This window comes from Melospiza georgiana, chromosome 5 (assembly GCF_028018845.1).
Source record: "Melospiza georgiana isolate bMelGeo1 chromosome 5, bMelGeo1.pri, whole genome shotgun sequence".
In the NCBI taxonomy this organism is placed as follows: domain Eukaryota; kingdom Metazoa; phylum Chordata; class Aves; order Passeriformes; family Passerellidae; genus Melospiza; species Melospiza georgiana.
The window spans coordinates 29,575,408-29,589,284 of NC_080434.1; the positions used below are offsets into that span (position 1 = coordinate 29,575,408).

The 13,877-nt window shown below is 37.6% G+C and overlaps 1 protein-coding gene across 2 annotated transcripts in view; it reads left to right on the top strand.

The window, feature by feature from the left end:
• The window catches only part of ARHGAP10 (Rho GTPase activating protein 10), a 138,866-nt gene that overhangs the window by 45,097 nt on the left and 79,892 nt on the right, over positions 1 to 13,877 (top strand). For both annotated transcript variants that reach the window (XR_009114490.1, XM_058024833.1), the window contains exons 4-5: positions 8,447 to 8,518; positions 11,757 to 11,858. Coding sequence is in view for 1 of the 2 variants with exons in the window: in XM_058024833.1 (XP_057880816.1) it covers positions 8,447 to 8,518; positions 11,757 to 11,858 (174 nt within the window). In the remaining variant the exon portion in view is untranslated. The remainder of the gene's footprint in view (positions 1 to 8,446; positions 8,519 to 11,756; positions 11,859 to 13,877) is intronic.

Below are 13,877 nucleotides of genomic sequence, written 5' to 3' on the forward strand. Positions count from 1 at the left end.
TTCCTCCTCCTCTTCTTGCTTTTAAGTTGCTGCTATATTTGCTCTTCTACCGTCCTTTGGGACCTTGTTTGCCTATCCCTTTAGTTTGCTTTGCTGACTTCCTAAACTGTTCTGAAGCAAAGCCCCTCCTGACTTGAATGCAGTTAATACTTCTGTTGTGTAATGCAGGAATACCTCTAATGGCTCTTAAGGAGTGCTTACTCCCCTGCAGGCCTGTTTTCCCCCTTTGTTGGATAGTTTGCTGTAATTTAACTGAGGTTTTTTTCCCTTCTTGAGAAAATCTGTTGTCTTATACACCATCATTGATTTGACACTCATTTCAGTTCAATAACGGTTTTATAGCTTCCTTCCTCTCTCTTTTCAGATACATATGAAGAACCTCTTTTCCTTAGGCTTTTTTTTTTATTTTGCTGCTGCCAAATAAAATGGTTTTTACCTTCTTTCTAATTTTGCCCCTGCACACTCATCTGTTTTCTTTTCACTCCATTACATTTCTCTTTGTATAGGATTTCTGATACAATTATATTCTCCTTCTATTCCCTGTGATTTCCCAAGGCAGTATAAATAAGTTGTTTTACTTTGATACATTCTCTTCTGTTTCCTGCTACATTTTTCACACACTTCTATCCCTTCAGATGTCCTAAGAGGAAAGGTACTATGCAGCTATATTTTAAATTCATTTTCCTCCTTTTTATTTTTTTTTTTAGAAAAAAAAGGGCTTGTTCTTTTGCCATGGGTATCTTTGCAATTTTGGCCTCTGAAAAAATTCATTTGCATTCTTTGTCAGTTTTGCCAGCTTGGCAGAATCAAATCCAGATTAGCATCTCTGAAAAGCAGAGTTATTCCTGGCATATATCAGGAGCACAAGAAATGGTTTCTCTATGGATTTTTAAAGAGATATCCCTGTGAGATCGCTCTTTTAGTCTTTCTTTTATTTCCTCTTAAAAAAAAAAAGGGGGGGGGAGAGGATTTCTCAGTTGTGCTTTCACAAGTTAAAAGACATTGTAAACTTTCAAAGGTATACACTCCAAAGTTTAAAGATATACTTTAAGTAATCTGTACACATATGTACATTTACTTATTTATTCTTACTTAAACTCCCTCTTATGATAAGATATGGAAGTGCATGAGTATTTATTTCACAGGTGAAGTGCTCACTTAACACACAGTGTTCTGAATAGCCAACTCTGTTACCTTTTGTCCAGTGACTTTTGTGTCTGGATCCAATTCAGCGGCTGACTCCGCTGTGAAGATGGTGGTATTAATTTTTCTAATCTTTTCTTTGGCACTCTTCATGCAGTATTTAAGGGTTTGTAAATCTTAATCTCGCTTGACAGTAATCTGAAGAAATCTGTGTGAAGGAGCAATCAGTTGACTCACTGATCTGGAGTAAGAAAGTACCCAGTAGTCTTAGATGTGTGATGCATTCAAGATCTGTTCAGCAAGAGTTCAAGGCATTAGGTAGTGCTCCATATGTTCAGATGCTTTTAAGTCTGCTGACAGTGCAAACTGCTAAATATATCTGCCAAGACAACGGAAAGGACATAATTGTTGACCACTTCTGAAAAATTAGGCTGCCAGCAGTACATTGAATATTTCAGATGCAGAGATAGAGGCACAGATGAAACAACATGTCTCAGGAACAGCATTTGAATACCTTAATTGCAGCATCTACAGTCTTTTCTGTGCAATTTTTCTAATTTAATAAAACATTTTCCAGTTTTAGAATCAAGCAGAACAACTGCTGCCATATCTCATTGCCCAGCCTCCCCTTTTCCTCTGCTGGGCATGACAATGACAATCCTGTAATTATCAGAATATGGAACACGAAGGTAGAACAATGAGTATTTCAGCCACATCTTACTCTGATTTGGTGACTTCTGACATTGAATGTTTCATTTATTTGTTGGGTTTTGAATGTCATGTACAGTCTTCTGAAATAGTTTTGTGGGTTACATATGAACTTGCCCACATCAATCTATAAACCAAAGATGACTTGCCTGTACAACAGAAAAAATAAGTTCAAAACCAGATCTGGGTGTGTTCCTCCCACCTCTGAGTGAACACAGCTGACAAGTCCTGTTACCACTGGCTTCCTCTTCCAGATAACTCTGTGGTCTCACATGCATCAGCATCATTCACTAGAGAATTTTCATTCTGTTAGTTCATCATTGGGAAATGTTTGGAATTTGCATTGTAAAGCTGTCACCAGTTTGGATTTTGCTGGTTGTTAATAAAAGCACTGTTTCTTCTGGAGGAAAGCGCTGACAATTGAGCAATTCATTCTTGACTGAATACTGATGCTGTTGTTTGCTGCTGGACTCCTTGACTTTCAGAGGCATCTTTTTGCTCAGTGATGAGCTTTGCCATGCACCAAGAAAATGGGAATTATGCATTTTTCTTTTCTGAGCAGTCTTTTTGCTTGGTCAGGACATACAATATCTATGGTACAAAAACCAGACCATGTTCTGGTGTGTTGGTGTTTGCTGAGGCAAGGCCTTCCTTAGAGGAGTTATCCCCAGCTTTCCTTCACTGCAGATGGGGAAAACTCATTGTTTGCAGTGTGTGAAAGTCTGTTTCTCTTTATTTTGTTTTCTTGTTTGTTATGATTATGGCTTTGTAGTATTTTTCTCTTTATAGTGGAATGTATTGCATAAGAATAAACTTAGGAGACAGGACTATTAAATAGTTTTTCAGTAAATAATCTTTTCTAAAACCTACTGTCTATTTAATTATCTTTTGTTTAAAAAAGGAAATTGTGTATTGTTTCCTTATGATACCAATCTGATTTTAGAGGCCAGCAGTTTCATGACAAGGAATTCAATGAGGGCAACATTTCAGAGTAGGGCACAGCACAGCAGATGGATCATAGGAGGCCCTTTTAGTTGTCTGTCCTTAAGGTGAGTCATGAACTTCCAGGAGGTGAACAGGAAACAACTTTTCTGTAGAAGGGTGAACTCATGAGTCCAGCTGTTGAATTTCCTGTAAGGCAAGGCTGCTGCTTGTGAAGGAATTAGGAAGTACAGAGCACTTCTGCCTGTATTGAAGCTTGTGAGGCAGTGGCTCAATGGTCTAGGAAATTCCCCTTGGAACAGTTTGAGAAACTTCTTGTCTTCCTGCCAAACCCTGAGGGATATTTCTCTGGAACACCTAAGAGGGAGGTGATGTATTTTGTTACAGATGCCTCCTGGTGCTTCAACAAAATATGTTGTCTCTAGGTGAGGTGTATCACTGGTCCCCCTGGCTCTCTTGTTACCAGATGTTTTCCTCCACAGCAAATGAATCCACAGCAATAGATGTCACTTTTTTTTTATAGCTTCTGCACACATGCAAAGATACACAAGTATTAATGTGCTGTTATTGGAAAAAAGGCTGTGAGACCTCCTTAAAAATCCTTTAGTCTATGTACTGCAGGCCTTCTAAAAACCAAAAAACTCCTATGTCTGTATTCCCTATGTATGCCTGAGGCCCTTTCAGTGTCTAATATCATAAAGCTACAGGTAAAGCTCTAGAGCAGGGAGAAAATCCAGAAATGTTTATTAGAAGAAAACTTGATTTGAAAACAAAATAATGAGCCTTGGGGGTAGTTTGCACTGTCTGCAGTCATCAGTGCTCCAGATGAATGCAAAACCAGTGCTGAGGTGTGGTTATAGAGAGACACCTCTGTCTGTAGGGCTGGCAGGGGTGTTGGCTGTGCAGCTAACTGAGGGCATGTGTAACTGTAAGAGCAAATCATATTCTTGTGGGAAAAGAAAGAATAGAGATTCAGGCTTTGCAAATAACATCTGATGTTTTCAGTAGTGGAATTGTATCTGCAAATTTTAATAGTACAGGGTTTAAGGCATAGGTCTTAATGCTTTGAGAAATTTCAGTAGCAAATCATTATATGAAGTAGGAAAGCTTTTTGGGGAAAATAATATTCTTTATATTTTTCTCTCTTCCAACATTGGTGGTATCAGAATTGGCTTTTTTTTTTTTTTTTTTTATTAGGCTCAGATTTTCTTAGGGAAAACACAACCATATCCTCTGTAAGTAGAAGAGCAGCTGTTGTGGCATATATCTTTATTGGAAAGTGAACTTCTTTATCTAGCAGCACTGTCAACTATTTTGTTATTGAGTCCCTGCTAGGTATGTCTTCCTTTCTGCCTTCTCTGTTGCACTCACTAAGGCAAAGCTTCCTTCCCAGATCTGGTTTCATTGACACTTGCTCTGTTTCATGGGCTTTGCCTTACTGACGTGTTGGCCTCCCTCATAGCTTTGTTGAGGGACAATCAACAATCCTGCCTGTCTGCAAAGAAATCTGTCCAGTTGGTATGCTCAGAAACTAAACCCCCTCCTTTATGCAAGGCATCCAATCTGCATTCCAGTTCCCGAGGTGGAATTGGGAACTCAGCGTTCCTGTGTTGCATTGCAGGCTGCAGGAAGGTGTATGTTTATGACTTAATTTTTCTTCTTTCTCACTAAACCTTTTTTTTTTTTTTTATTGGGAGAATGCATCAATTCAGACTGGGGCAGAGTCAGGATATGTATTTGCCTCCCCACCAGAGTTGTTAATGAGCAGTATGCAATTTCCAGTGCTTCCAGTAAAGGCTGAGCTCTAATGATGTTTTTAGGCTGAAGGCTGGGAGGCCAGTGCTGCATTACTCTAATAACAAACTTTGATTAACTTCGGTTGGTTTAACCTTTTTAGCCACTGAACTTTGAGGAGAGCTCTTGTGGGTTGCTGCTCCTTTACAGGCTGTACAAGCAGCCTTCCTGTTCTGCAGTATAAACCTGCTCGTGCCTGGAAAGGGAGTGGGAACTTAGAGAACCTGCTCCTGCCTGCTGCAGGAGAAAGCAAGAGGAGCACTGAATGCTGGTGCCTGGTGTTCTCTGTCAGATAACAGTACATAGGAGGAGGTGTTGGTGGAAGCCATTTGTCCTTAAACATCTGTACTCTAACCTTTTCTGGGAAGGGAAGAAGTGACAATCTAAATGGAGTCATCTTGTGGAGTGCCACTGACTGCTCAGTGACCTGTTGGGTCTTGCTGACCTGACTGAGGAAGTATCCAGCAGCTGTGAATGAGCTTGCTAATGGATTTACCTGTGCCTTTGAGGGCTGCAGTTGGAAAGAGAGGTTGGGGCCCCTTAATCTATGATCTGTACAACTTCTCTGCTGAGCAAGTGGGGTTCTGTAAAGGCATCTGAAATAGACATACACAAAGCTGACAGCATGCTTCAGGGTGTGGGAAATGTTGGATAGAGTGATCTGAGGTGCTGATGGCACTGATGACTTTACTGCTGCTGTTGCCAGGTTTATGTTCAAGTTCAGTTAATTCTTTGACCTTTCTGTAGGCGCTGCAAACAGAGCAGGACTAGCCTGAGCAGTCTGGGACTGTCTGCCCGGGACATGTGCGCACATTGGGTTAAACATTTCTGGGCATTCCTGAAACTCTGACATTCACAAAGCTGGTTAAAATTCTGTTACCTGAGACATGACCTTGTTAGCTTGGTTCACTTATGACTTGTGTGCCACAGTTTGCCTGCCAGATGTAATTGAATATATATTTGTTTCATGTAGGTTTGGATAGATGAGAGGTGTAAAAAAATGGATTTTAAAATGTCGTTTCAAATAGTACATTTCTGTCATAATCTGTCAGGATTAGAGAAGAAGAGGGATGAAAATGAATGTAAGAGTCAAGACAGAAGTTGAAAAAGGAAGGAACATCTAGTTTCATATTAATCAACTTAAATGCCTAGTTTAACTTTTGCTGGAACTTTTCCATTTTAACATGATTCTAGTTCTGAAGAAAAGTACAAGTGATAATTACAAATATATTTAGGTAATCCCTTGCTTGTTTGCTGATTTTTTTTAATCTACAGTTTTAAAAAAAGAGTTATTTTAAGTTTCCGAGTTATAAATAAGCTAAGAATGAATAGCAGTGAAAATAATTTCTTTCTATAAATAATAATACATCTTTTTTGTAATTTTTCATGACAAGCATGGATTCTGTGTACTGGAAAACTGCAGGAATGAGTCTCTATTTAATCTTTTATTGGAGGTATTTTAATTTTGAGCTTGGTCAGTCAGAAGAACATCTCTGTAATTCACTGTTGAATTTACCAGTCTTGTATTCGTATATATGGCCTGGTATGAAGCTCTGTGAGAATGACCAAAGCTCTGCAAAACCTCACTCCACCCAGAAGTAATCAAGAGTCTTGTTATTTAACCCAGGCACAGAAAGCAAAGGGGGTGACAAATCATAAAGTACCTTCATGGCCGGCACTTGGGGATACATCTGTTAACAAAAGTCTAAGTTGTCCAAAATGAGAAATGTCTTTTTTGGAAGGAGGGGAAGCTTGTTTTTCTTTTAATGAAAGAATTACTGACATATCATCCCACTGGCAGCAGTGGAATCTGCTTGTTGGCAGTTGCTGAAGAGAACATCCCATTTTGATTTAAAGATTATTTTCTGCTTCAAAGAAATTCCTGTAGTGGTTCCCATGGTTAATACTGCACAGGAGTAGCAGGACAAGTGATTTACAGCCCTGCTGTTTTATGAAACACAGCCTTTTATGTATATATTTTTCTTTATTTTGTATTTTTCCTTTGTTACATCAAGGTGCTATGGTTTTCTTTGATTTGGACTTTGTGTTCAGCATACATTCAATGCGTGTTAACCTTACACTTTTTTGTGTAAATGTTCAAACATCCAATAAGCAACTTTGTTAATTATTTTTAACCCTCTAACCATGTGAGTGTTCAGTTGTTACCTCTAAATGCTTTGAAATTATTCCAGGAAGTGTGGTGCTCTACCTCGTGGAAGCTTGTGCCGTCCTCTCTGAGTTTTCTTCCGAGGAGTTTTCTCCTTCACTTTGTTAGAACAGAGAACAACTTAAAGTTTTCCAGTACAGAAGGACTGATTGTGGGGTTTCCAGGCTCTCCACTCTGACTTGAGAGTTCTTTTCCTGTTGCTCCCAAGGGTGCACTGAAGGGTGCTTTACAATGGTTTTGGCAAAGTCAGGAGCTGGATGCAGAGGGAAGTTCTGTGCTGAGAAAACGTGCTCTGAAGTTGGGATGTAGCTGTTCTGTGGGTGACTGTGCAGCACCAGTTTGGCCCAGACTTGCCAGCCCTTTGGGTTTCCAGTTAGCTGCAGGTTGGTGTGCTGTGCTGGCCCTGCAGACATGTGGGTTGCTGTGGTTACAGTGAATTGGCAGCATGACTCCCACAGTAATCCCTCATGGCTGCAGGCATGGGCGGGAGCAGCTCAGATTTGTGTTGTGCCAGATCTCGGGTACATCCCTGTGTGTTTCATGATAAGGATTTTCTGAAGTGTTCCAGAAGGCTGGTTTAAGCCTGTGATGTTTTATCTGAAGATTTTCGCTCTAAAGGGAGGGGAAAGGGGAGGAAAGAGAGAGAAAGTTTGTGTTATATGTTAGGGGATTCCAGGGAGCTCTGCCTGAACTCGTGGCCTCCCAGCCCAGTGGCTGTGCTAAGCCCAGTGCTGGGCATGATTTGTTCTGTGGGTCTGCCTTAGAACAGACCAAAAGGTCTGCTCCACCTGAAATGCTCTTGCCATCTTTTCCATGCTGCTGCTGTGTTCAAGAAGTACCAGCCTTTCCTGAAAGTTCAGATATTTAAATTCTTTAAAACTTTTTTATTTTTTAATATAAAATATTTCAAAAATTTTAAAAAATGTTTTTAAAATTCGAAGTCTTGTTTGCGCCAAATGGAACTCTGCTCCATCTTCAGGGAAATTTCATGTGAATTAGTACCTGCTCAGATTTAATAAGCTACAGTTTTCTGTTCTGTGATGGAATGTTGTGTCCTCCTTTTTTCTTTTTGTAATGGCCATGAAACTTTATATTGTAAGTGCACTGGTGGATGCTCACCCAGTCATCTCAATAAACCTCTTGTTTATTGGCTTTGCACCTCTTTGATTTTATTATTTAGCTTAAGGTCTTATTAATGTACTTAAGTGTGGTAATATTTGGAGATTTATATGAATGCCTAGTGGCTTTAACTGTCTTAAAAGATTATTGTTTGCTACTCACTAGTCTATTCCGCAGTTGTCTGTAGTGCTTCTTGTTGCAGAAATGTTTGAATCCCCCAAATGGAGCTCATTTGTCCTCTGTGTCATTCTGGTGTTCAGTCACTGAGGCCTTCAGCCTGATCTGCAAGACTGCCACAAATGAAGCAGTTGCAATTTTGGGTGCAACCTGGAAATTTCTGAAATTTTTGCATTTGTTTTAATTTAATTTTCCTGATAGTGGATTGAATTAAGAAATTTCGTAAGCTTGAATGAACTCTGATGTGATTTTTTTTTTTTTTTAGTTAGAAGTTTTAACTTGCATGCTTCTATTATTTTACCTCAGAGCTTCCTTGCTTTTTACTTTTTGTTGCTGATGCTGATGTGACTCATCAATCTGGCTACAGAAACCTAACCCATGCTTTTTTTTCTTCAGGCAATCAGTGTTACTGAAACTCTGATCAAACCTTTGGAAAGATTTAGGAAAGAGCAGCTAGGAGCTGTAAAGGTTTGTCCCTCTTTTCCTTTATAAGTTTGTTTTATTTCTCTACTTGGATTGCATTTTAATAATGACATGTAATTGGCAGAAACATACTATTGTTTATGCTTCATTTGTTCACACTTTTTTTTTTGTTTCTACTTTGAGAACTTGCTTCAGAAACAAATGGAATGTGTCAAGAAGAGAAGAATGTGTCCTTTCCCTTCCTTCTCCCCACCTCCCTTATCTCCTGTGTCTGTAATAGGAAGAATTCTGCTAACAGCCTTCCCCCCCTTCCTAATGGGTAACCCTGTTCTGCTTTGTATTTGCCTGCAGTTGCACAACCAAGGGCTGAAAAATATTAACTACCTAAAGGAGCTCACTCATCCATATGCTTTTAACTACATTTTTGCCACCTGCAAGCGAGAATTACCTTTTTTTATTTTTTTGTTTTGAATAAATGACTCACTGGCTCTGTATGCTTGGGAATAATAGGGATGAAGAGGCTGAGGACAAGATCTCATTGAAAGTATTTTTGATAAAAGCATTTGGTCATTTTTTTTAAGATTGTCACTAAGTTGTGAATATTAAAAAAAAAAGCTAAGTGAAAATCATGCATTAAGTACATACTAGATTTGGATAAAAGTAACAAGGACAAATTTGTGTCTGTTTGCCTTCCTTGGGGTGAGAAATTTAAGTGCTTATTAAAAAAAAAAAGCAGAAAAGAAAGAAACCAGCATTTTATTACAGTTTTCTGTTGTAAAACTAAATATATTTTCAAAATACCTGCATATGGTTTATTTTACAATTTCATGTCTTCATCACCAGTGATATTTAGTGATGTTAAGACAATGTTTCACTTATGAGAGCACTGTGCATTTTGACTTTGGCAGGAATGATTAACATGTCTGCATATGATTTCAGTGTTCATGAACTGAAAATGCTCTGTGGATCATAAATCCTTTCAGTTCAATGGTACAATGAGCTTTGTACAATTTTATGGACTTGAGAGAAGCATATTAGGTGACCCAACCAACGCACAATAAAAACTTGGTCTGTAGTATAGCTAATCTTGCAAGGAAAGAGAGAATTTTTTCTCAATGTAACCCATTGTCATAGAACCAGCTGTGTAATGAATGCGTTATTTCAGCAGTATTTTTGCTGTTAAAGAATATTGCTGGTTTTGGGGTGAGAACTAAATCTTTAAGTTATCTCATATCTTCACTCATTTCCTAGTCAGAATTCTCTTCCTGATCCTTCTAACACAAATTAAATTCACAAAGCCTACTTCTCCCATTTTGTTTGGATGGATGTTTCTTTCCTTGGGTCCCTGCATACTGTTTCTGTGAAGCTGTAGCTTTTATTTCTGATCGAAACTTTTTTTTTCAGAATTCTGTCAAAAAAAGTCGTCTAAACCTTTAAATAGAAGTCTTACATAATTGTGTAATGTTTAAATAAAAACCCTCTAAAATATTTAGCTCTTGGAATATTCTTAACTGAATATTTATTCAATATAATCAAAACACTGACATTGGAAATATAACTCTGCTTAGCTCTGAAAACCAACCCATGGCATCTAGTGGTGAAATATATCTGCAACATTGTGTAGTATTAGCTTTAGGAAAGATCTATGCTCTACCATTAAAAAATAAAAGTTGAATCTGCTGCCTTAGATTTTTTCTGTATATTACATCCCTTTGCTGATGAAATGGTCTGAGTTAAGCTGAAGAAAAGGAAGGGGAAGAAAGTTTAGCTTCATAGAGCTGGAAGCTGAGACACTTACTGAATTACCCCTTATTGAAAGTTGTTGCTGCACTAATCCCAAACTATGTGTGTAAAGTTTCTGGCTTTGTCTGTTAAGAAGTTGAGAACTCTTTTTTTTTTTTTTTGGGGGGGGGGGGGAGCACTCAAATATTCACCACATCAGTGGAAATTTTACTGGTATTAACACAGAGATTCACCTATTTTCCTGCACTTTGTTCCTAATCCCCCATGTTGCTAATATGTTATCTCTAATCACCCTGATGCTATATGCATATGTTCATGTTTCTCAGTAGATAACAAATATTTTTTAAGATTCATTTTTTAAAAGAAATTGTGAGTGTCAGAGTGGGGGAAAAAATTCTGGTAGAAGTCCTTGCTGAGAAGCAAGCCTAAAGAGCCTCTTTAATGTACTGCCATCTTCAGAATCTGATGGTTCGGAGAGCAAAAATGTGTGTCTCTTCTAATATAGTACATATAGTAGTGTTCAAAATGAAAGGTTAAGAGGAGAAAAAAAGAGCAATTATGTCTGTAGAGTTTAACCAGGGGTTTGGTTAGAATACATCTATATGTGATTTCAAATCTACAGATGAGGAAAAATATTTTAATTTAACTAGTATCTTTCTGATGATTAAATCTGCCAGTTCTTGAATATGTAGTTAAATACTTGATTTTACATATTTGAGGTTGCTTTCAACTGCAATTAGATATGCTAAAAGTAGCTTCAAAACTGGTTGGTTGAATTCATGAATACTGATTTTTGCATTAATGCAGAGGAACCGAGGAATCAATTTGTTTCACAATATTTTCTACTAAATGAGATTCAGAAACTCAGATTTCCTAAAAAAAGTAATGACTGTCCCTCTTCTAGTACATTGCTTTTGGTGGTCAGAGAAATAGTTTTGCATTTTGCAAATGATATTCTTACTTGTATGTGAGAGTTTTTTCTTTTGATACTGTGATATTAAGTTTTATGGATATTTTTTCTTTTTTTTTTGGGTTTTTGTCATGGGCACAATAAAACTCTGGTAGAAATAGGAATTCAGCACTGAGGTTGTTGTATAGCTTTAAAATGAAGAAATCCTATGGAATATAGAGGTGTATTTCCTTCGAGCTGTTGGAATTTCTCCCTTGTCAATTTTAGAAAGTTATTTTTTCAGTGAAACTGATATTTCCATGTGATGCCTTTTATTCAAAAACAAGGTGGTCTGGATGATGCCTGGAAGTAATGAAAAATGTAATAAATCAAGAAGAAGCCAGGTTTTTTCTTTTTTGACTTAGAAGATGTAAGCATCTGTGTGATAAGCTGCACCGTAATGATGCAATGGGATTTCATTCCAAGTTAGCCTTTAAATTAATTTTTAAAATGAGATGGAGCATATTTTTCTCTGCTTTTTGGAGCTATGATTTTTTTTTTCCTCTTTCTTCCTGATGAACTAGAATTTTAACAGAAGAAAAATAATAGACTTTTATATTGACACAATTGCTACTTTGTTTCTGCTTCTAGGAGGAAAAGAAGAAGTTTGATAAAGAGACAGAGAAGAATTACAGTTTGTTAGAAAAGCATTTGAATTTATCAGCTAAGAAGAAAGAGCTTCAATTACAAGAGGTATTGTTGCCTCTCTTTTTTAATGCAGGCTGAAGACTTTGGGATAGGTAAATATACTTCTGCAAATGCAGAAACAGCATTCTCAGTGGTAAAACAAAGCCATTTTCTCATCTGGAAATGTTGGTGAGAAAATCAGTATTTGCTGAACTTAGTTCCTCCACCATTTTCTGAATCAAGGGTTTTGTGTGTATGAAGCACTGAGTCTCATGTCATTTTTATATATAATTGGGGAAGAGGGAAGTGCAAACATAATGTGAAAAACTCTAAATTTCTTACAAGGCTTTATCATTCATGTAATTGCATTGCATTGTGAGTATTCACTGAATGTCCTGTGCTAACACTTGCAGCAGAGGACAGCAAGACTTTTATTCCCAAATAAAGTGGGTTTGTGCCTTTGCTTTTTCTTGTGTTTTGAAGGTTTGTTTTGGTGTTTTTTTGAGTAGTACTATAAAAAATTTGTTGACAATTTATAACTGATAGATTTGTTTTGCCTGGCATTCCTTCTGGTTCCCTCTGGGTTTATCATCATCAATTTATTTGTAATAGTTTTTATTTCTAGGGCAACAGCAAATAGTATGTGAAAAGACTTCTGGGAAACCTTGTAGAGACTTGCTGTAGCCAGGAGGACTTCTTTCCCAGATAAGTGTAATTATGTCAGAATATTAATGCTTAGACTATAAAAAACCTTAATGTTTCCCTCAGGGATAACTCCTGTCCCTGCCCTCTACCCCATCCCAAACATTCTATGCCATTTTTCATAAAAATGGTTTATATTACTGGCAAAGTTACCCTGGAATTTCTCTACTCTTGAGTTTCACTAAGATGTCACTTCACCATGCTGCACTTGCAGCATAGACCCTCAAATGTGTAAAGAAATGTCTTTTGGGGAGTTGAGTTGTCCCAGTGAAGTTATTGGGCATGGCTCATGTGTCAGGACCTGCACTTTTGTCAAATTGATCCGCTGCCAAAGAACTTGACGCAGACAAAAAGATAAAGGGCTGATTATGATCACTTGATGAAATATGGGTTCTTGATATCAAATCTGAAATGAGACCTAACCTCAATGGAAAAATACATAATGACTCTAAGAGGCATTTTGAAGCTGTCTCAAATATAGCCTGAAGCTTTAGAGCATGTGTGAAATCTAGAATGAGCAAATAGCTTTGTTTTAAATGTCCTTCAAAGTTTCATGAGCAAAAATTCTGAAATTCTTCAGTCAGGCTCTCACATTTGTGTGTTCAATTTTGAAGTATAATTGTATAAGAAAAAAGGCTCTTAGGGCATGTTGTCAGAGGAGATAGGAAACAATTTCTTGCATAAGCTTAGAGAACAGGTGTATATAGTTGCATATGTATATATGTGCAATTATATATATAATTTAGTTTTATTCATGTCTATCTGTGTCAGTTCCTGACTGGAGTAAATAGTGAGGGATAAATTTGACAAAAATTTGATGAAAAACATGCCATGTTGTGGAGTGTGTCTTAACATAAACACAGATTTTAACTCTCCTGGTGGTGGGATATTCCTGTAATTTTACTGAAGCATGGTGTGTTTCTCACTTCTCTCTTCCTTCAGTAGTGCACAAATTGCAATGCAACTTGTTGGGTGCATGGGGAGGCTTATGCCTCAAAAAACTAAGAGATGTGATAAAGTATGGATCTTTATCACATCTGGACTGTGTGATGGGCCAGATGTCCTCAAAGATCCACTTCAGAGTCTCTTTCTAGGGTGTTGTGGTACCCTTCATGTATATATGATTAGAAGCTTAGCTGACAACTCAAACAATTCCTGTGTTTATAGACTGACAACTCAAACAATTCCACAGTTTATGGGATGCATCAAAATGACATGGCTTGTTGAAACATATTTGCTTACTGAAATACTTATCAGGGCTCAATTTATTTAATGGCATTTGTGGTTATGCCCCTTTAACTGCTGAGAGTTCTCCAGCACAGAGCAGTAAAGCCAAGCAGGTCTTAAGGCAAAACTGTCTTAAAGCTAATTTGGTTTATCCTC